This window comes from Thunnus albacares, chromosome 17 (genome assembly GCF_914725855.1).
Source record: "Thunnus albacares chromosome 17, fThuAlb1.1, whole genome shotgun sequence".
Lineage (NCBI taxonomy): Eukaryota > Metazoa > Chordata > Actinopteri > Scombriformes > Scombridae > Thunnus > Thunnus albacares.
In genome coordinates this window covers 30,172,501-30,196,492 of record NC_058122.1, presented here as the reverse complement: position 1 = coordinate 30,196,492, position 23,992 = coordinate 30,172,501, and the positions used below count along the sequence as shown (strand labels likewise).

The window sequence follows — 23,992 nt, the reverse complement described above, 5'->3', positions numbered from 1 at the left end:
TGTGAACTATGTAGTACTGAATTGAGGAGTTAGAGTGTTAAAACTGTTTTTCACCATTTCTGTGCTCAGGACTTTTTGGGCAGGCCTGAAATGGTGCCTCCATGATGTAGAGAGGTTACTAGTATGACCCCTCCCCCACTGTCAAAACACTAGTGCACATGTACTCATAGTTACTATTTTTACACTGGGTAGTTTTACAAACTTTCATCAGAGACAACTGGGATTCACTTCAAATAATCAGCTGTTACTGGTGAATGAGGCGATTTTCTGTCAACGTTAGCGCTCAATGAGTTATTTTAAACCCAGCTGAAGCGTCCGTTGACGAGTGGAGCCGCCAGCAGCTTCAGCTTAAACACCAGCTGTGCGGCTGGGACGTCCCCGGCCAGAGGGAAAGCGTTTGCCGGGCAGCAATTCACCAAAAAGCAGCATGAGAGGCTTTTGCTCCAAGGGCGACGGCCACAATGAAGCCGTTTTTCAGCAGAGGAGTGAGTAACGCTGAGTGCACCAAACTCCATTAAAAAAAAAACCAATTTGATATAATGATGATTGGTGATGGATCGATTGTTTACTAGTCATTTAAGTTACATTTTTAAAGAAACAAGTCTACATTTACCTACAAAATATGTGCTGAATGTTACTTTATTTTTAAATTGTCGACCATGTTGCAGCCTTACAACTACAGACAAGATGTTTTTGTGTATTTTGTGTGACAATTGTGTATTTTTATACAGGAGTTTGGTATGAGCATTGTTACCTCAGAGGCTGTTCAGTTGGGCCGCGTTCTCAGCACCCTCAGTGGACACCCCCAGTGTTTCAGAGCAGAAAATATTCCTCATTTTTCACTTTGAAGACAAATTTTGTATTTTTTTTAATCATTCAGATTTAGCTGGGTGGTTAATTACACATTTTTCTGTGGTGTGACAAACTCAGAACACATATTAATTGTTTTACACAGACTTTAATGAACTTATCACTGTCAGACTGATCTGATTACAATCAATTACTAATCAAAGAAATATTGGTTTAAGTGATTTTACAGTGAACTTTATTTTCACTGATATCACTTTGTCACTTTGACTAAATACAGAAATTATAGTTTCTTACCAAGTTCACCTGTCTGTCTGTCTGTCTCTCACAGATCATCTATCAGCTCTGTGACTGCTGGTTCCCACAAATATGAGGCTACACGCTGCTAAATACAGTAACAAGCACACACCCATACACACATACACACATACACATACACATACACATACACACACACACACACAGACACACACACAAGTGCACACACACACATTTGCTGTGGTGCCAGTTGTATTTAAGAAGCAGTAATAATAATAATGATGTGAAATAAAGTGTTAATGTGTTGAAACGTTAAAGTTAGATACTGTACTACATCAATGTTAGCAGAGTTGGCTGTAAGCTAAGTGCCAATAAAGCATCCGTGTTAGCAGAGTTAGCTGTAAGCTAAGTGCCAATATAGCATCAGTGTTAGCAGAGTTGGCTGTAAGTTAAATGCCAATAAAGCATCCGTGTTAGCAGAGTTAGCTGTAAGCTAAGTGCCGATAAAGCATCAGTGTTAGCAGAGTTAGCTGTAAGCTAAGTGCCAATAAAGCATCAGTGTTAGCAGAGTTAGCTGTAAGCTAAGTGCCAATAAAGCATCGGTGTTAGCAGAGTTAGCTGTAAGCTAATGGCTTGATGCTGCTGCTTCTTCAAGGCCTCCAACAGCTCAATTGACAGTAGAGGGTGCAAATGTGCCACCACCTCTAAAGAGCAAGAGCCTCCTTCTGTGAGCAGCCATGATGCACCTGCTAGCGTAAGTGCTAGCTGTGGAAGACAACCCATAGATGACCTTGGGACTGACCAGCACCAACAAGCCTCCACAGCAATATGCGAGAATTCATTCTCCACTGTGAGAAACGTATTTTCAGACCACGGACACGCAGTGCTCCACAAAGAAAGGCCCGGATGGTTCAGCCATCATTTGAGAAGGATTTAACCCCAAAATGCACAACTGAGTGGAAGGACACCATTCTTAGAAGGTTCAGCACCAACACTCGCTCCCTGCAAGTCTTCTAGAGATAAACCATGTGGTTTGTTCACTTCATGACGCCAGCCGTCGTTTCACAATTATCCACAACATGTTAAATGATTTTTGGGTCTGTCTGAACATATTCGGTAAGAGTGGACTATGAAGTCTATTTCAAATGATGTTCCCATGACGCGCACAATGCAGTGTGTGTGTGTGTGCGCGCGTGCGTTTGTGTGTGTGTGTGTGTGTGTGTGTGTGTGTGTGTGTATGAAAGAGAGCGACTTTGCAGCATGTTTTCAAATTGGAGCTGGGTTGGTGTGTTGGTTGTTGACAGCAAATTCATATTATCAAGCATTTCCATCATAGATTGAGTCTCAAACGGCAGTTTGTGCCCCTGCGGTTACCTTGATGCCCCCAGTTAGATTTGTTCTGCTTCAACAAACACAACGTGTCAGAGCTCAGTGTCAGGAGGTCAAATCTCTCTCAGAGTTTCAGTTTCTAAAGTTATTTCAAACATCTGAAAACATCTTCCTCAAACCAACAGCAACATGTTTATAATTATAATTATAATTCAAATATTCAACTGAACTGAAATGTCCTGACAGACTGTGAGGAAACATAAACACTCATTAACCGGTAAAACACACATATATGAAACATGTATGAACACGTATAAAACACGTGATCGAACAATTGATCAAACATGTGACTACAGAAACTCATTGATGTTAATATTAGATGTAATGTTAGAAAACACGAGTCTTACTGTGTTCAGCTGCTGCTGGTTCGTTGCGTCCTCTAAAGTGAAAGTGTGTGTGTGTGTGTGTGTGTGTGTGTGTGTGTGTGTGTGTGTGTGTGTGTGTGTGTGTGTGTGTCCATCAGGAACATGTCGTTCAGCCTCTTGTCTTTGCGATAAGAGGCGCCACACGGAAAGTCAGAGACAAACTGCACCAACAGACATCACAGTGTCTTTTTTCACCACAAGATGTCATCAGAAGACTCAAATCCCACAAAATAACAAATAAAAAAAAATATATTAGAGATTACATATTAAAAAAACACATTACCAGAAACACAAAGTGTACCTTAGTTACTGTTGCCAACTAATATTTTTAAGCACTGCATGTTTTCATTTTACAGTGATAACGCACAGATTTACTGATCAATATTCTTCGTACTATTTGATCAATAGGTCTTTGATATCAGACAATAACAGCTTCTAACAGCAACCATCAATGATTTTATCACCTGGAAGGTTTAATGATTGACGTGTTTAAAAAGGACACCTCTGTTTTATCATGCTAACTCAACATGTAATGATACTAAAATGTTGGTCAGGTGACCAGCCGGATTGAGCCCCACCCCCCTCTCCTGAGTCATGTGACGTGGGTCTGAATGTCCCATGGATGTATAATAAGAGCTGAATACGGTGCCGCTCCCAGTGGTCACTGGTGGTGTTACGGTTAACAAACAGCATTTTCTCCATAGACCTCCATTATAAAACCGCTGACAGGACGCCTCCGACTGCTAACAAGGTCAATTACGACTCTTTCTGTTACAAGGTTTCCATCCTTGAAGGTTTTATATTTGTAAAACTTTACTACTTATTACACATGGCACTGCTCCTTTAATAAAACTCCAGTGGTGTCTTTCTCTCAGAGAGACAAACAGGTGAGTCATGAAGCTGTCTGTCTGTCCTGTCGCACTTCACACACACACACACACACACACACACACACACACAAACAGCTGTTATCGGTGTTGTTGCTCCAGAAGAGTGTGATAGTGTGTCACACTGATAGAGAAAAGTCCTCCTGCTTTTAATGCAGCAACTCGCATCGTGTGTGTGTGTGTGTGTGTGTGTGTGTGTGTGTGTGTGTGTGTGTGTGTGTGTGTGTGTTCGTGTGTGTGTGTTATGACACTGATGCAGTCAGAGGGAACTGTAGACCACAGAATGTTGTTGGACGCAGTCAGAGACGCCAGGCATTTCCTCTCTCTCTCTGTCAGCTCTACACACTAAATTAAATGAAGTGTGTGTGTGTGTGAGTGTGTGTGTGTGTGTGTGAGTGTGTGTGTGTGTGAGTGTGTGTGTGTGTGTGAGTGAGTGTGTGTGTGAGTGTGTGTGTGTGTGTGTGTGTGAGTGTGTGTGTGTGTGAGTGTGTGTGTTGGGGCATCCTGCAGGAAATAAGTGACAGACTACAGCTGACAGATTCTCAGTGTGAGACGTCTCCTGCAGGGGGCGCTGACGCAGGAATCAACTTATTGTGCAGCTGATGATTTACGTTCAGCAGGAAGCAGTTTGTCCTTCATGCTGGAGGCAACGTGACCTAATACAGAGCAGAGTTCAGTTACTGGTCCCCAACCCTTAACTGGTTTAACTGGTGACTGGTGGATGTTAACTGGTGACTGGTGGATGTTAACTGGTGACTGTTGGATGTTAACTGGTGACTGGTGGATGTTAACTGGTGTCTGCTGGATGTTAACTGGTGACTGTTGGATGTTAACTGGTGTCTGGTGGATGTTAACTGGTGTCTGCTGGATGTTAACTGGTGTCTGCTGGATGTTAACTGGTGACTGGTGGATGTTAACTGGTGTCTGGTGGATGTTAACTGGTGACTGGTGGATGTTAACTGGTGTCTGGTGGATGTTAACTGGTGTCTGCTGGATGTTAACTGGTGACTGGTGGATGTTAACTGGTGTCTGGTGGATGTTAACTGGTGACTGGTGGATGTTAACTGGTGTCTGGTGGATGTTAACTGGTGTCTGCTGGATGTTAACTGGTGACTGGTGGATGTTAACTGGTGTCTGGTGGATGTTAACTGGTGACTGGTGGATGTTAACTGGTGTCTGGTGGATGTTAACTGGTGTCTGGTGGATGTTAACTGGTGACTGGTGGATGTTAACTGGTGTCTGGTGGATGTTAACTGGTGTCTGGTGGATGTTAACTGGTGACTGTTGGATGTTAACTGGTGTCTGGTGGATGTTAACTGGTGTCTGGTGGATGTTAACTGGTGTCTGCTGGATGTTAACTGGTGACTGTTGGATGTTAACTGGTGACTGGTGGATGTTAACTGGTGTCTGCTGGATGTTAACTGGTGTCTGGTGGATGTTAACTGGTGTCTGGTGGATGTTAACTGGTGTCTGCTGGATGTTAACTGGTGTCTGGTGGATGTTAACTGGTGTCTGCTGGATGTTAACTGGTGACTGGTGGATGTTAACTGGTGTCTGGTGGATGTTAACTGGTGACTGGTGGATGTTAACTGGTGTCTGGTGGATGTTAACTGGTGTCTGGTGGATGTTAACTGGTGACTGGTGGATGTTAACTGGTGTCTGGTGGATGTTAACTGGTGTCTGGTGGATGTTAACTGGTGACTGTTGGATGTTAACTGGTGTCTGGTGGATGTTAACTGGTGTCTGGTGGATGTTAACTGGTGTCTGCTGGATGTTAACTGGTGACTGTTGGATGTTAACTGGTGACTGGTGGATGTTAACTGGTGTCTGCTGGATGTTAACTGGTGACTGTTGGATGTTAACTGGTGACTGGTGGATGTTAACTGGTGTCTGCTGGATGTTAACTGGTGACTGTTGGATGTTAACTGGTGTCTGGTGGATGTTAACTGGTGTCTGCTGGATGTTAACTGGTGTCTGGTGGATGTTAACTGGTGTCTGCTGGATGTTAACTGGTGACTGGTGGATGTTAACTGGTGTCTGGTGGATGTTAACTGGTGTCTGCTGGATGTTAACTGGTGTCTGGTGGATGTTAACTGGTGTCTGGTGGATGTTAACTGGTGTCTGGTGGATGTTAACTGGTGTCTGCTGGATGTTAACTGGTGTCTGGTGGATGTTAACTGGTGTCTGGTGGATGTTAACTGGTGACTGTTGGATGTTAACTGGTGACTGGTGGATGTTAACTGGTGTCTGCTGGATGTTAACTGGTGACTGTTGGATGTTAACTGGTGTCTGGTGGATGTTAACTGGTGTCTGCTGGATGTTAACTGGTGTCTGGTGGATGTTAACTGGTGTCTGCTGGATGTTAACTGGTGACTGGTGGATGTTAACTGGTGTCTGGTGGATGTTAACTGGTGACTGGTGGATGTTAACTGGTGTCTGGTGGATGTTAACTGGTGTCTGGTGGATGTTAACTGGTGACTGGTGGATGTTAACTGGTGTCTGGTGGATGTTAACTGGTGTCTGGTGGATGTTAACTGGTGACTGTTGGATGTTAACTGGTGTCTGGTGGATGTTAACTGGTGTCTGGTGGATGTTAACTGGTGACTGGTGGATGTTAACTGGTGTCTGGTGGATGTTAACTGGTGACTGGTGGATGTTAACTGGTGTCTGGTGGATGTTAACTGGTGTCTGGTGGATGTTAACTGGTGACTGTTGGATGTTAACTGGTGTCTGGTGGATGTTAAGTGGTGTCTGGTGGATGTTAACTGGTGACTGGTGGATGTTAACTGGTGTCTGTTGGATGTTAACTGGTGTCTGCTGGATGTTAACTGGTGTCTGGTGGATGTTAACTGGTGTCTGCTGGATGTTAACTGGTGACTGTTGGATGTTAACTGGTGTCTGCTGGATGTAAACTGGTGTCTGGTGGATGTTAACTGGTGACTGGTGGATGTTAACTGGTGTCTGGTGGATGTTAACTGGTGTCTGGTGGATGTTAACTGGTGACTGTTGGATGTTAACTGGTGTCTGGTGGATGTTAACTGGTGTCTGGTGGATGTTAACTGGTGACTGGTGGATGTTAACTGGTGTCTGGTGGATGTTAACTGGTGACTGGTGGATGTTAACTGGTGTCTGGTGGATGTTAACTGGTGTCTGGTGGATGTTAACTGGTGACTGTTGGATGTTAACTGGTGTCTGGTGGATGTTAAGTGGTGTCTGGTGGATGTTAACTGGTGACTGGTGGATGTTAACTGGTGTCTGTTGGATGTTAACTGGTGTCTGCTGGATGTTAACTGGTGTCTGGTGGATGTTAACTGGTGTCTGCTGGATGTTAACTGGTGACTGTTGGATGTTAACTGGTGTCTGCTGGATGTAAACTGGTGTCTGGTGGATGTTAACTGGTGACTGGTGGATGTTAACTGGTGTCTGTTGGATTTTAACTGGTGACTGGTGGATGTTAACTGGTGAGTGTTGATGTTAACTGGTGTCTGCTGGATGTTAACTGGTATCTGGTGAATGTAACTGGTGACTGGTGGATGTTAACTGGTGAGTGTTGATGTTAACTGGTGTCTGCTGGATGTTAACTGGTATCTGGTGAATGTAACTGGTGACTGGTGGATGTTAACTGGTGACTGTTGATGTTAACTGGTGTCTGGTGGTTAAATGTTCATGAATAAACTATCCTATGAAGTTCCCACACCAGGTCTCTAACTGGTGTCTCCCAGATCAGAGACGACTGCGCTGACTACTGAGCTAAAACTTTACTCATCACCTCATTGCAGACAGACCTCTACCTATTTATACACCCATAACACACAGACAGCACAGCGTGTAACATGTAGGGAAGAACTTCAAAGGTGATCCCCCAACTCCGGGAGTGATGTCCACATTAGGAATTATGCGATGGATGTGACTCCCCTCGTTGAGACCTGCTGATAGACGTAACAGTGGAGCAGAGAAGAGACACTGAGATAGTGATGTAATGGACCTGCACGCTGGTATTTGACATGTTTTTTTTTCTTCTTGAAAACAAATAATTTAAATTTAAATTATTTCTATGAAACAAAAATATCGTAAAAAGCCCACTATTTGTGCTTTGCCAAATAACGTATTTGTATTCGGGCACACTCCTTCTGGACATGTGTATAGATATGAACATGTGTATAAATATGAACATGTGTATAGATATGAACATGTGTATAAATATGAACATGTGTATAAATATGAACATGTGAATAGATGTGAACATGTGTATAAATATGAACATGTGTATAAATATGAACATGTGTATAAATATGAACATGTGAATAGATGTGAACATGTGTATAAATATGAACATGTGTATAAATATGAACATGTGAATAGATGTGAACATGTGTATAAATATGAACATGTGTATAGATGTGAACATGTGTATAAATATGAACATGTGTATAGATGTGAACATGTGTATAGATGTGAACATGTGTATAGATGTGGACATGTGTATAAATATGAACATGTGTATAGATGTGAACATGTGTATAAATATGAACATGTGTATAGATATGAACATGTGTATAGATGTGGACATGTGTATAAATATGAACATGTGTATAGATGTGAACATGTGTATAAATATGAACATGTGTATAGATATGAACATGTGTATAGATGTGGACACGTGTATAGATGTGAACATGTGTATAGATGTGGACATGTGTATAGATGTGAACATGTGTATAGATATAAAAATGTGTATAGATATGAACATGTGTATAGATGTGGACATGTGTAAAGATATGAACATGTGTATAGATGTGGACACGTGTATAGATGTGGACATGTGTATAGATGTGGACATGTGTATAGATGTGGACATGTGTATCGATGTGGACATGTGTATAGATGTGGACATGTGTATCGATGTGGACATGTGTATAGATATAAAAATGTGTATAGATATGAACATGTGTATAGATGTGAACATGTGTATAGATGTGGACATGTGTATAGATGTGGACACGTGTATAGAGTCTATGTTCATTCATATTATTTTACCTAATTTTTGTGAACTTGTTTCATTTCAGCAGTGTGAGGCTCTCTAATGTGTTTTGCTGTCAGTTATGGTTGCACTGAGTCTTTCTCCTCTGCTCTGTGTCACTGCGGGTGAAGCTGCCGCTCTACGCACACATGGAGCCCCGAGGAGCAGAGTATAGCTAACGATATAGCCACAGCTAATGGTATAGCCACAGCTAACACTACAGTCACAGCTAATGGTATAGATACAGATAATGGTATAAGTATAGCTAATGGTATAAAGACAGCTAACAGTATAGTCCCACTAATGGTATAGCCACAGCAAAGTGCTCACTTGTGCTGTAGTTGACGGCCACAGTTGGATCAGTTTTACCTCCTCAGCTGACTGAACTGAGGTGATGAATGATAAATTGAGCTCACCAGGTGGGTGGTTGGTGTTAAACGGCTGTGTGAAGTTCTCTGATTGAGCTGTACAGAGACAAGAACACACTGACAGCTCAGCTAAGATGTTTCTCCAGTTTGTCTGTGAAATTATTGTAGACACAAACCAGCTACAGAGCTGCTACCACACATGAGACACATCTACACACTGTTTGTGTGTTTCCGTGTGTCTGTCATAGGCTACTTTTAGGGACAAATTTCAGACTAAAGACCAGTTAACTGAAGACAAAAGCCGTGTCCCCAGTTTGGGAAAAGATGGTTTATGGGTCAGTGGTTAAGGTTAGGGTGATCATTAGGGTGATGGTTAGGGTGATGGTTAGGGTTAGGGTAAGTCTCCAGGAAATTAATGTAAGTCCGTATATATAATGTCCCCTAAAGTGAGCTAAGTAAACATTTGTGTGTGTGTGTGTGTGTGTGTGCGGATGTGTTTCATGTCTGCTGAGTGTGTGTTTTGTGGGGATCACATTTCGATTCAGATGCCAAGTAACTTGTAACTCTAAAACCTCCAAATATGTGTGTGTGTGTGTGTGATCAGTGTACAGTGATACTCTGTCTCTCTGTTTGTACTCTGACTCTCTGCAGCAGCGTCATTCAGTCTTATTTCCTTTGAATAGTTCAAACCTACAAAGAAACTGAATGAAACAACAACGCAGCCATTACAGTCTTATTGATCAGTAGGGGATTGATCACAGTGATCTGATACACTAACAGAGAGAAATGAGCAGGTGTATTTACAGAAGCTGCTCCTGAACTCTTGAGGTGTACCGCTAACACATCTGTCACATCTGATGGACAGATCAGAGTGTCTGGCTTTACAAGACTGTCCTCGACAGTGTTATCTTATGTACAGGTGTATTTACAGAAACAATCATCTTGTCATTATTCATCTGAAAAGTTAAGAAATGTTGTCAATGTTGACTTCCTGTTTACAACCGTCTGAAAAGAGATTTTCACTTGTTTGTCTGAACGACAAAACTGCTTTTACAAACTCACTGAGCTTTATTTAAACTGCAGCAGAGATCACAGACGCTGCAGCAGACATGTCCGATATTTACACCTGATGAAACAGTGCAGCCACAAAAACATCATATTTCACTGAGTGAAACCACAATGTTTATGATGTCACATACATTATATAGTGTGTTTCATGTGTATAAACTATATATATATGAGCTGCTGTCAGTTTAACATCATATACGTTAAAGATGAGCTGGAACGAACTGACACAATATATTTTTTAACTTTAAAGTGGAAACTCAAGAGATGAATCGGAGTTTAAGGGTGAACTCGCTAGTTTCTGTGACTCTTAGCTGATTAGCTTAAGAACCTAGCCAGATGTTAGCAGCTAGTAGCACCAGTGTTGAAGCTAGCTAGCTATTAGCGCCTCCATCAGGCCACTGTCGTCACTTCTGCAGCACAGATAGCATTAGCAACCAGACACGTCTGATAATCCATTGATCCTTTGAAGCTTTCCTGTCAGGAACTGCCGTCCCGCCTTATAGCATACATACTGAACTGAAGCTAACAGTGCTAATCCAGCTAGCTAAATGCTATTTCCTCTGGCAGGCTGTTAACCTTTCTGTGTGACCCTGCTCAGTTAGTGGTTAGCCTGGCCACAGCCACACTGAGCTAATTTAGACTGCAGCAGTTGTTGGAGGCAGCAGTTGTTAATATCTTATCCCTGATCAGCTTGTTCAACACAGTCTGCTGGCCTATAAATACTGAGTGTGCTGACTTATCTCAAACCTTAACCCCAACATGTCACCTCGAGTCAGCGCTCTGTCTTATAAAACCCAACATGAACCTCGTCATCGATCTGAAGAGCTGCTCTTTAAACTATTAAAAATCTGCCAGAGTCACATTTAGCAGGATAACATGGCAGACACTAAGCTCTACAATCACAGCATGGCTGCCACTGCTGCAGTCTGATGGATCAAACCTGGACCAGTGTGCCCCCTGACTTCTCCCAGTACCACATACTGGTCCTCAGGTCTGCCATGGTACAGGTGAGAACCTGTTCATCTCTACATGGACACCTGTGACCAGACCACCTAAACAGACAGCCTCAGGTATCAGTGCTGTTGCTATGGTTACCTCTGAACAGCGAATCATCATTATTAATTGTTGTGACTGTTTTCCAAGAACAAACACGTTTCTCATTCTGACCACTTTTCACTAAATTACACAAAGCTTCGCGTTTAAATATCAAATAATATGACAAATGTTGAAATGAAGAAAAAATGCTGTAAATGTAAATTAAAGTATTAAAAGTGATTCTGGTTCGGTGGTTTTTAAAGAGCTCTGATACTAACTGTAACTCTAACTGAAAACAGGCATTATTATATATATCTTATATTAATCCGCGTTGTTTGTGTAATCCAACAGTCACCAGATGTGTGATTCCAATGAGCTTTGACTTGACCTTTGACCCACCAAACAGCAGTGATCAGTTATATCAGCTGGGACTGTCTCAGGGTGACTGATGTCCATTAACCCCTTAAAGCCTAACCTGCTACACCTGGGTTGGGTTGTGGGTTGGTGCCACACAGGTCGTCCATTAATTACTGGTTCAAAAGCCAACAGAGAGGAAGACACGGGTCCTCCTGGTGGACACGGCAGTGCCTCACCAGTGTGTGTGTGAAAATAAATACAAGTAAATGGATAATGAATGGTGTTGCGGCGGTCGGCGCTGTCAAAGCCAGCAGCTGGTTGGGTCTTTGTCACGTCTGTGAGGGTTTCAGTTTACCTGCTGTGAACTGAACGGTTTCTGTCTGTCTGCAGAGTTTAATCACACACAGGTGAAGTCTGACATGAATGATACATTCAAAATCAGTCGTACAAACTGTTTCAATTCAAGAATAAAAATGTAGTTTATCCAGAAATCTGGATTAACGTAACACTTCACGTTGTTTTGAATGCAGCGTCATAAATCAACATAAAACACCACCAACAGAACGAAGCAGGACTTTTTAATGTCCACACACACAAACACACACACACACACACACAGACACTCACACACACACACTCACACACACACACACACACACACACACACACACACACACACACACTATCTGTCCTCTCAGTCTTGGTAAACAAACGATGGTTCAGTCTCACCTGTTTCTGTTGTTTATTCCAAAATAATTCCAGTAAACATCCGAGTCTCAGCAGCCTGTCTGTCTGTCAACCTCTCTGACTGTCTGTCTGCCGTTCAGCCTGTCTCTCTGTCAACCTCTCTGACTGTCTGTCTGCCGTTCAGCCTGTCTCTCTGTCAGCCTCTCTGACTGTCTGTCAGCCGTTCAGCCTGTCTCTCTGTCAGCCTCTCTGACTGTCTGTCAGCCGTTCAGCCTGTCTCTCTGTCAGCCTCTCTGACTGTCTGTCTGCCGTTCAGCCTGTCTGTCAGCCGTTCAGCCTGTCTCTCTGTCAGCCTCTCTGACTGTCTGTCTGCCGTTCAGCCTGTCTGTCTGCCGTTCAGCCTGTCTCTCTGTCAGCCTCTCGGACTGTCTGTCTCTCACTCTAACTGTCTGTCTGGTGTCTTCTGGCCTCGCCTTGCTTCGCCTCCCTGACTGAAACCTGAGAGGTCAGGTACTGTGTCATCACACACACACACACACACACACACACACACGCACACACACACATGCACACACACACACACACACACACTTTCTAAATAAATTAGTGACAGAAATGAATCTAAACATATAAAAGCAGAAAATCAACAACATACTGTTTATAATAAATGAATGAATGAATGAATGAATAGTGTTGTAACCCTGTTACATGTTTGATGAATCTTAACAAGCACCAGAAGAGTTTCAGGGATAATATCCATGATGTGAAGGCCAGTTACTAAATGTTTATGAACACCTTCCAGCCAATCACAACCCAAAGTTTTCAATGGCTGAAAGAAGTCAACAAAAGGAGTTCTGAAGAAACTGACAAACAACTTTCACTTCATGAACCTGCTGCTTAACGTTGGTGGTCCAACATCTGATCCAGGTCCTCCAGGAGGCCTCCCTGTGGACATTTACTGGACAAACTGGGAGAGAACCACAGGACAGACCCAGAACACTGGAGGATCAAATATCCCATCAGCTCTGGATACTACAGTACAGTACAGTACATACTGGTAGCACAATATACCACAGCCAGTCGTCAGATACTGCTGTTATAAAACGGTTACCAAATATTACAATATAGAAATTATGGTTCTTTATATGTAGTTTATTTATTCACATAATTGTTCCCATTGATCGTGCAGCCATGGAGAAACTGTCCAGTGTCACTGGGGTCACGCTGCAAAGTGTTTGCCGTAACATGTAAAAGGACATTAAAAGTCATAGCAGTAGCAGACGCTCATTATATCACAGCTGTCAACCAATCAGATTGCAAGATTTTAACCATCCGTTTTATAAAGTACATTATATAACAATGATTGTAGAATACAGTCTTGTTAGTGTAAAAGAAATGAATGTGCTTCATCATGAGAAGAAACGGATGTTAAACCAACGTGAGAACAAGTTATCAAACATTTAAAACTGTATTTTTCTCGTCAGTTTTTTTTTTACGTCTTCCTGATGTGAGCTACCCTGTTTCCTTTGTGCATTGCATTCTGGGACAAAGGCATTACTCAACAGAACACTCAAAAATCAGTGAAATGTAGTCTGCACACTCACACCTTCAAAAAAACAATAACTTTATTGTCACTGAGAACAAACCAGATCAGTGAGTGTGTGTCATCTGGTAGAAACACACACCGAACTGTCAGCTGAGCGCCGCCTACTGCTGACTTAGAACAGCTGTAAACGTACTGAGGGTCTTCAGCCGTCACCTCCAGTGAACTTCTCTCAGATCAACAGAGTTTGGTTCCTGTTAACAGCAGAAAACACGGAGCTGTTTGTCCTGAGCACAGAACCGTGGAGCAGCGTCTGGCCTCTCGGCATCAATGAGAAACCAACGAGAACATGTTGATTCAGTCTGAATGTGTTTTTATAGATGTGAGGATGTTACGGTCGGTCAGCCGCTGTTCATTCTGTGTGTACAACAGAACAGCAGCATGTCCTCCTTTAAGGAACAACTCACTCTGAGTGTGTAGCTCAGTTAGTGATAGATGCTGCCCTCCACTGGTGAAAGCAGGGAAGTACAACAACCACAGGAAGGAATAAATGGTGTGTGTGTGTGTGTGTGTGTGTGTGTGTGTGTGTGTGTGTGTGTGTGTGTGTGTGTAACAGCTGACCTTTTCGATGTGCAGAAGAACATTAATTAACATTGGTGATATTAAATATTTAGTTAAGTTTAGTTAAGTTATTTTTGGCCATTTTCATTTGTTTTATTGTATTAAATAATATGTTAAGATGAAAATCAAAAACAAAGTTTCAGTTATGTTGAATGTCAAATAAAGAATAATGGATCCCAGATACTTCTGTCAGTTTCAGCTTAATACAGAGTAAATATAGTTTATTTAAAAAAAGGTGGAAGGGAACCAATATTTTCAGCCATGTTTGTAAGTTAAAGTAGCTGAAAATATGCTTATAAAGATGTGATTATAAATGAAAGTGATTGAATCAGTCGGTAAATAATGTTGGTGTAAACATGAAGGACAGCAGGTGCTCTTATAAAATTACACGTTCAGACATTTTCCTGTGAAGTGAAGCAGGTTGGTCCTACGTCCATCAGTTACCAAATACTGTTTCACCAGTTCAACATGATGTTTTCAGACGAGTTTTATCCACAGTGAGCATGCTCAGAGGTTTTTCTGTTATCAGGGGAGAGGATGACGGAGGGAGAAGTGGACCAGCTGTTGGCAGGACAGGAAGATGCTAATGGATGTATAAACTATGAAGGTAACATCCATACTGAAACACACCGAAAGCAAAATAAAATAATATGAATGTAAAATAATACTGAATGAAGCTGTGCATTTGTTTTCCAGCTTTCGTGAAGCACATCATGGCTGGCTGAAACAACAGGTAAATGTGTTCATTAGTTTTTATACGAAAAACAGAATCAATAGAATCATGATACTGTCGTATGAACGCAGTCTGTCTGTCTTTCAGGTTGGGTCCTGTGTTCAGAGAGAAGTGCCTGCAGGTTTCTGCTCTGATGTTACAAATCCTCATGTTCAATAAAAATGTACAAATTCCTGCTGAACTTCCAGTGTTTCAACTGTCGCTGTAACGGTTCAGAGTAAGAGTTACTTGGTTCAGGGTTCAGGTTCAGGTTCAGGGTTCAGGGTTCAGGGTTCAGGTTCAGGGTTCAGGTTCAGGGTTCAGGGTTCAGGGTTCAGGTTCAGGGTTCAAGGTTCAGGGTTCAAGGTTCAGGGTTCAAGGTTCAGGGTTCAGGGTTAGGGTTCAGGTTCAGGGTTCAGGTTCAGGTTCAGGTTCAGGGTTCAGGTTCAGGGTTCAGGGTTAGGGTTCAGGGTTCAGGGTTCAGGTTCAGGTTCAGGGTTCAGGGTTCAGGGTTCAGGTTCAGGGTTCAGGTTCAGGGTTCAGGGTTCAGGGTTCAGGTTCAGGGTTCAAGGTTCAGGGTTCAAGGTTCAGGGTTCAAGGTTCAGGGTTCAGGGTTAGGGTTCAGGTTCAGGGTTCAGGTTCAGGTTCAGGTTCAGGGTTCAGGTTCAGGGTTCAGGGTTCAAGGTTCAGGGTTCAAGCTTCAGGGTTAGGGTTCAGGTTCGGGGTTCAGGTTCAGGGTTCAGGGTTCAAGTTCAGGGTTCAGGTTCAGGGTTCAGGGTTCAGGGTTCAGGGTTAGGGTTAGGGTTCAGGGTTCAGGGTTCAGGGGACGACGTCGGTCAGACAGATCACAGGAAGTAGAATCTGAACATGAGCGTAACTCAAACTCATAAGAACCAGATCTGCTTTCAATACGCTCTTCTCTCAAAATGCAGAAAGATGTTCAAACAAAAACACAAAAACACAAGATACACGAACACGCTGATACGTTTATATCATATATATATCATATATATATATATCATATATATATATCATATATATATATCATATATATATATATATATCAGATAAATGTACGTTTATATCACATAAATGTATCACTGGAACTCAGGATGAGAACCGTCAGCCGCATCATACCGACTCAGCATTTGCTGAAGTGTTTAGTGATTTTTATTCATCTTTGTATTCCTCAAAATCATTGTGAGGATAAAAAGAAAGATTTCTTCTAACATATGAGACTCCCAAAGGTCTTCGAGGAAGTCAGGAATAAATGTGATATGGATGTTACTAGTAAAGAGGTTGAAGAGGTGATATGTACCTCGGCATCTGGAGAGGCTTGTGGACCAGATGGTCTATCTATTAAACCTTTAAAGGTATTTTCTCCTCCCTCCTGACAAGAATGTTTCAACACTCTTCATCAATCAACAAACGTCCCCGATCACTGCAGCTGCTACTAATGTATTACTGCAGCAAAACAAAGGAACTCTACCTTCCTCAATTTTTTTTGTTATTTACAATTAAGTAGTTATGTCCAATCCAATATATGAGTGGTATGAACATGAATAATTTGGAAAAGATACAACTGAAAACTTCTTATTTAAAGAAGAAAGTTATATGTTATGTTAACATCCCTGCTATCAACAGTAAAACATCCTGGGGGGAAGATTTTGGGTCCCATCTTGATGATGTGATGTGGTGAAACAAATCATCAAACATCCTATGAGACCCAATATAATATAAACCATAGACTATATACAAAATTTGGTTTATAATATTAATGACTGTATCTGTTGATCTTCTTGCGTTTCTATTCCATGTGGTTATTTATCTATTCTTCCTTTATCTCGAGTCTCAGTTTCAAACTATGTGTTGCTGTTTTTTACATGGTCACTTGATGGCGCTGTTGCCTTGTTGGAGAATTACTCCTGAATTGTTCAATAAAGTTTGGAAGAAACATTTTGTTGAGATGACTGTGTATTACACCGTTAGATGCTGAAACAAATCTCAGATTTAACAAACTTCTCTTTTAATAATCCAGAATTTACAAAAGCCTCCAAAAGTCTCAGATAAAATGAACATCTGGTCGATTTCACACATTTATTGCAGGTGAAACATTTAAACCAAACCCAGAGGAAGTCAAACCCCAAACAGGACTGAAAACTGCAGCCTGTCTTCTTCAGCGAACATACAGGCTGCTGCTGTTTAAGTGTTTGTTCCTTCATCGCCGCCAGCAGTTCAGCTGCTTCTGAAAAGTTTTATTTATATCATTTAAATATAACCACGTGCTCTTGAGCCTTCGTCACAATAAGTTGTTTGTCTTTATTTAATCTATATTTCTTGTTGCTGACTTGTTGCAGACTCACCTTCATCCTACACGACACACTCCTGACCCCTAACCCCTGACCCCTAACCCCTGCCCACTAACCCCCCCCTCCTCGTGCCTAGACGTGACCAGGTGGGTGTGTGGTGCAGATACTGCACGCTCGCTGCAGCTGCATCGGACTCCAGAAAGTGAAACAGGAAACAGAAAATGAGACTGACGTCAACAGATTGAGCCTTCAGAATAAAAGTTGATGATTGTAACATGAGCTATTTTACACATTTAGACACACACACACACACACACACACACACACACATACACACACACACACACACACACACATACACACACACACACACACACACAAACACACACACACACACACACACACACACACACACACATTGATCTCTACGATTCTGTTGGCAAAGCGACACGATGCCAGCTTTTATTTTGTCGTCACTTTCTGTGGTGTTTGGAAAATGAAAGCGGAGGGACTTACACACACAAACACACACACACACACACACACTAGACACCAGTTTGATTAGTGATCAGATCTGTGACTGTGAACATTTACATATTTAATAAATACTGAATAAAATAATCAATAACAACAGCAGATAGAAACCAGAGCAGATATGAGTCTCATCTGTTGTTTGAATGGAAGAATGTGAACATAATGAATTATAGAGAAAGTGTTATTTAAACCTGCCTTCTACCTTTAAACTCATGTTGTTATTACAATCAGTCAAAGCTTAAATGTCAATTAGCTGCTTCTTGAAGAACGTCCTTCCTTTGTTTCACCAACATTTGTTGTATTTTATCCTGCTGTTGCTGTTGTCTTGGTTTTATTAAACTGTCGGTTCTGTTTGTGCTGCGTAACATGTGATCAAGGTCTAAAGACACATAAACAAACAAATAAACATATAAATATATAAATATATAAAGAAAGAAAGAAAGAAAGAAAGAAAGAAGGAAAGAACTTTCTCTGCTGTGTGGAAAGTGAGAGTTGAAACATGGCGGGAATTTCTGTCTTTCTGTTTTCTGTTTCCTGTCTGCAATAAAAGTCGAGAGCTGCAGCATGTCGGACACACTGAGACGCATCCTACTCTTCTTCATCATCTTCATCAGACACTGAGACATACAGCTCTCCGCAGCATCATCTTCATCATGTTGTTCGTGTTCTTCGTCCTCTGCAGCGCCCTGACGCCGGCTCTCTGCTGTGATTGGCTCGATCAACGGTTTAGTCACGTGAACAACAAATGTCTGACTCACCTGAAGCTCATGGTGAGTACTGACACCAGGTCCTGGAGGAGTTTCAAGGGTCCTGGAGAAAGAGTTAAAGGTCCTGGAGGAAGGGTTAGAGGTCCTGGAGGAAGGGTTAGAGGTCCTGGAGGAAGTTTTAGAGGTCCTGGATGAAGGGTTAGAGGTCCTGGAGGAAGAGTTAGAGGTCCTGGAGGAAAGGTTAGAGGTCCTGGAGGAAAGGTTAGAGGTCCTGGAGGAAGGGATAGAGGTCCTGGAGGAAAGGTTAGAGGTCCTGGAGGAAGGGATAGAGGTCCTGGAGGAAGGGTTAGAGGTCCTGGAGGAAGAGTTAGAGGTCCTGGAGGAAAGGTTAGAGGTCCTGGAGGAAGGGATAGAGGTCCTGGATGAAGGGATAGAGGTCCTGGATGAAGGGTTAGAGGTCCTGGAGGAAGAGTTAGAGGTCCTGGAGGAAAGGTTAGAGGTCCTGGAGGAAGGGATAGAGGTCCTGGAGGAAGGGATAGAGGTCCTGGAGGAAGGGTTAGAGGTCCTGGAGGAAGGGTTAGAGGTCCTGGTCTTGTTGTATGAGCTAACATTGGTTTTATCTGTTTTGCTAAAGTCAGTCTTACTGTTTAGTTAGTTGTGTTGTTAGTGTGTTGTTAGTGTGTTGTTAGTGTGTTGTTAGTTGTGTTGTTAGTGTGTTGTTAGTTGTGTTGTTAGTGTGTTGTTAGTGTGTTGTTAGTGTGTTGTTAGTTGTGTTGTTAGTGTGTAGTTAGTTGTGTTGTTAGTTGTGTTGTTAGTGTGTTGTTAGTGTGTTGTTAGTTGTGTTGTTAGTGTGTTGTTAGTTGTGTTGTTAGTGTGTTGTTAGTTGTGTTGTTAGTGTGTTGTTAGTGTGTTGTTAGTGTGTTGTTAGTGTGTTGTTAGTGTGTTGTTAGTGTGTTGTTAGTTGTGTTGTTAGTGTGTTGTTAGTTGTGTTGTTAGTGTGTTGTTAGTGTGTAGTTAGATGTGTTGTTAGTGTGTTGTTAGTTGTGTTGTTAGTGTGTTGTTAGTGTGTTGTTAGTGTGTTGTTAGTGTGTTGTTAGTGTGTTGTTAGTTGTGTTGTTAGTGTGTTGTTAGTTGTGTTGTTAGTGTGTTGTTAGTGTGTAGTTAGTTGTGTTGTTAGTGTGTTGTTAGTGTGTTGTTAGTGTGTTGTTAGTGTGTTTTCATCTTTAGTGCTAGGAAGCTTTTGTTTTAATTAAATCAGCAAAGATTCACTAACACATAAAATCGTTGTATATTTATTGGTGTTTGTGTTTAACACACAGCTGAGTCACTGTGCTGATGTTTCAGGGCGATCCGCTGACTGAGGAGGAGAGTCCAGTTCCCTTTCCATACGATCTCTACCAAAGCACGAGGAACACACAGGTACTGTCACACACACTGACTGCTTCACCTGTATGTTACTATTCACACATTAACATACAAACATCTAAACACAACTTTTTTCTTCATTGACATAAAACAATCACAAGTTCTTCTTCCACAACATAATATATAAAATATGAAAATATTCATCTCAAAGTTTGATGATTAACCTCCAGTTGTTGCATAAATAGCACAAATACCAGAAACCTTTACATAATCCCTCGATGTCACAGTTATTAAACAGCTGATCCACCAGAATAATGTGGTTTTGGAACCAAGATTCAAAAAAAGACGGACTTGTGTTCATAAATATGTCCTTATTGTTTCATGTGAAATTTGTAGTAAACAAACAAACTGTTACGCTGATGACACTCTGCTCTGTCAGCCAATCAGAGAGCCAGGATTCACAGCTGTCTGTCTCTGTCCAGGTGTTGGAGTCCCAGCTGTTGTTCATCAGAGACAGTCTGAAGCTTATTTCTGATCTCTATCACCACGGCAACCGCTCCTCCGCTGCCTGGAATACCAACGAGGAGACCAACTTCCTGATCACCATCGACAGACAGAACGAGGAGCTCAACAAATGCGTGAGTACTCAAATACTTACAAAAATACTTTAAACACTTTAACTCCTGTCAGCAGTTTGACTTCACCTGAAGCTTTAAGTGAGACTGTCAGAGTTTCAGCTTCAGGTTTTACTGCAGAATTAAACTGGGAACTGTTTTTGTTTTCAGGTTTCGATTGAAAAACCAGTTAAAGTCCTGCTGAGAAAATACTACAAGAGACTGGAAAAAAGCGCTCTGCACCGTACGGTAAGTACAAGTCCTGATGTAGTACTGTGTGTACTGACTGTAGTACTGAGTGTACTGACTGTAGTACTGAGTGTACTGACTGTAGTACTGTGTGTACTGACTGTAGTACTGAGTGTACTGACTGTAGTACTGTGTGTACTGACTGTAGTACTGTGTGTACTGACTGTAGTACTGAGTGTACTGACTGTAGTACTGTGTGTACTAACTGTAGTATTGTGTGTACTGAGTGTACTAACTGTAGTACTGTGTACTGCATACAGGGGGGGCGGTACTGCGTACTGGGAGCTGATCAGGATGGAAACTAAACGGCACCTGGACCAGTTGGAGATGCTGGTCTCCATCATCACCAGCAGGAGGCGCTCTGCAGCGTCTCCACACTAACTGTCTGTTTCATGTTCATCATGTTTCTCTGTGAGAACACTGATATTTTATTTATTTATTTGTTTATTTATTTACTTTATTTACTATTTATTTACTATTTATTGTCTTCTGACAGTTTTGTATTTAAAGACATTTTGTATGATTTTACTTGAAAACATAAAACTGGAAACATTTTACAAACTGACACAATAAAGATGTTTTTTGCAGCTCTGTTTAATATGTTTTTAATGTTTAGTGATCAAAGCACGTTGCAGCAGTCGGGTGATGCGTATTCATGTTAGATGATGTCTGGAGTGATCATCACACTGCAGTGAGCTCTCTGACAGGTGACATCATTCTCTAACTAGCCAGTCTCAGCCAATCAGACAGCAGATACTCTGCAGCTCCAACATCATCACTGTTTATCAGGTTCCATGATGCTGATGGTACAAACAACATGTGTTGGACAGAAAAAACATCCTGAGGATTTATCTGTTCTTCGAGTCTGACCAATAGTGGAGCTGCTCATATAAAGTCTGTCCTAAGGGTGGCGCTGGAGGAAAGATGGTGGAGTCATGAACATCTGGGGGTTGATCTCATGTATGTATAATACGAGCTGGATACGCCTCCGCCGCTCAGCCTTGCAGCCAGTTTCTCCCAGTGGTCGCTGGTGGTATTACAGTGAAAACCTCCCAGCAGCCCAAACAGCATTTTCTCCATAGACCTCCATTAGACTGGCAGACTGGATCATCTTATAATTACAGCTGTCTTATATTAAAGCAGGTTCAGGCCTTAATATAAAATGGTGCGATAAAAAACAAAGCGCTGAAAGACTGTCCATCAGTCAGGTGAATCATCCTGAACTTCTGTGAATCCAAAAAGCTAAAAGAAAACTCATTGAATCAGGAATAAAAAGTCCTCAGACAGTATTCTGTATATGCAGACACTGAAGACAGTCATAAGTTTCTCACTTCAAGGTGAAGTCAGTGACTTTCAATAAGCTGTTCCTCAGTCTTTGACCTTCCTGTTTTTCTAACCACAACCAGAGTGACATTTTATCTCAGCAGCTGCAGACAAACAGAAAGAGAAACTAAATGAGATTTGAAAGTGAGCGTGGGAATGAACTCTTGTCTCTCTCATGGTGTTCTGATTGTAAGATTAACTGAGTCTGAGATTGTCAATTTTAGAGACCCTTTCACACTGTCACTACAACACATATTTTCCTTTAAACCCACACATACCCACAGTGGGCCTGCATGGGCATGTTTGCTGAGTCAGGGATGAATTGAATTTGAAATCCCGGATTTTAAGCTTTGCAATTGGCTGACTGGAAGAGATCAGTTTCCCCCATTGGTAGGAGCAGGAAAGTTAATCATTAAATAGAAAAGAATAGGCCAAAAAAAAAAAACTAAGAAAAAAAACTTGTTCAGAGAATGGAGTCCGATGCTGGGGTGAGAAACTGGAGTCTGGATCTTGTAGTGATGATTGAATCGGGCTGGTCCAGATTTGAAAAGTTCCCATTGGAAGAGAGCTGCTGGTTTAGGCTTTCCTTGTTTGATCCTTAACTCATGACCCTACATGTCTGAAGTTTCACTCCTATTGTTCTGAATCACATCTTCAGACTAGCAAAATGCAAGCTTTCCACCTGCATGGCAGAAAGCAAGATTTATTTATTTTATTGTATTTATTTTTTGGGACAGTGTGCAGTTTTTAACATTAAAGATGCACTGCACTGGAGTTAGCTCAAAGCTAATTTACATCCGCAGTCCCCCGACAATCAAAACATACAACAGCACAACAACAAACAGTACAAAGCAAAAAACACACAGAACACAAAATACAAAATACAAAGTTACACTCAACAGCACATCACATACACCCACAATGTCAATGAATAATTAATAATGTAAACTGTAAAGCAAGACTACCTGCACTGAGGAGACGACCATAGATGGAGTTTAGATTCTGCAGTAGAACTGCAGCTCTTCATATCATCAGGTAGGACGTTCACTGAGTTGTGGCTTCACAGAGGAAGCTGACTGTCCAAATGCAGTGTGATGAAATGGTCCAATCTTGTATGGAGGATATTCTGGAGGATCTAATAGAACTTACTGAGCGAGTGAAGACGAAGTCACATAGTGGAGGAGGACAAAGATAAAAACAAGAAGAAACCAGCAGCCAGCACAAAGTCAGCCTAGAGTCTCAGATAAGAAGACTCTGTTTTAACGTTTTGGTCTGCCTGCCCAGAAGGTGCATCCTGGGGGAGCAGAGTCAGCCCCCTCCTGTCTATGGACAGGCAGGTACAGTTCCTGAATGTGGTTATTCTTTTAATCAAAGTAAAGAACATTTAACAATTGCATGATTCCCAATTTTACATCTTTGATAGTATCTTTAGTGTTCTGAGAGTGAAACAAGCAGCATGGTACTAAACATGATGATAGTGTTATCAAGGATGATGGAATTATGTTGGTGGTATATTTCTTGGCTAAAGACAGTGGAATAAAAGTCTAACTAAAGCTCGTAATAACACACATATGATATACACACATCATCAACACATCACATCAACATACAATATTAATTGTCCTTAGACAAGACTACATTTCAGAGTGTGTGTGTGTGTGTGTGTGTTTGTTCTGGTAAATGTCTGTGAGTGTCTATATTTCACTGGAGAATGACATGTTAGCAGCAAGTTCAATCAATCAATCAATCAATTTTTATTTATATAGCGCCAAAT

General features: G+C 41.7%; 2 protein-coding genes and 1 long non-coding RNA gene across 4 annotated transcripts in view; 2 read left to right on the top strand and 1 right to left on the bottom strand.

Annotated features, from left to right (window-relative positions):
* Positions 1-12,397, bottom strand: part of scn4ab (sodium channel, voltage-gated, type IV, alpha, b) — a 49,456-nt gene extending 37,059 nt beyond the window's left edge. Inside the window, exon 1 of one of the 2 annotated variants that reach the window (XM_044330597.1) lies at positions 12,284-12,397. The gene's annotated coding sequence lies outside the window, so the exon portion shown is untranslated. Of the gene's footprint in view, positions 1-2,801; positions 2,840-12,283 lie in introns of those variants that run through there. The other variant, XM_044330598.1, reaches the window with a different exon arrangement.
* A 2,709-nt stretch (positions 12,398-15,106) lies between these two features.
* Positions 15,107-15,312, top strand: LOC122966259. The gene is made up of 2 exons (XR_006398357.1): positions 15,107-15,138; positions 15,226-15,312. It is a non-coding gene; the product is annotated as an uncharacterized LOC122966259 (long non-coding RNA).
* Positions 15,313-18,421: 3,109 nt separating this feature from the next.
* Positions 18,422-21,276, top strand: LOC122967788 (interferon a3-like). The gene is made up of 5 exons (XM_044332603.1): positions 18,422-18,730; positions 20,012-20,086; positions 20,515-20,670; positions 20,818-20,921; positions 21,156-21,276. Exons 1-5 carry the CDS (start codon positions 18,614-18,616, stop codon positions 21,274-21,276), a joined length of 573 nt encoding a protein of 190 aa, XP_044188538.1. The 5' UTR covers positions 18,422-18,613.
* The last annotated feature ends 2,716 nt before the right edge of the window (positions 21,277-23,992 follow it).

Bases quoted from the DNA above. Each gene is read 5' to 3' on its own strand.
- LOC122967788 (XM_044332603.1), top strand. From the start codon at position 18,614: ATGTTGTTCGTGTTCTTCGTCCTCTGCAGCGCCCTGACGCCGGCTCTC. The intron at 18,731-20,011 runs GTGAGTACTGAC...CTGATGTTTCAG, and splicing joins TGACTCACCTGAAGCTCATG to GGCGATCCGCTGACTGAGGA. The intron at 20,671-20,817 runs GTGAGTACTCAA...TTTTGTTTTCAG, and splicing joins ACGAGGAGCTCAACAAATGC to GTTTCGATTGAAAAACCAGT.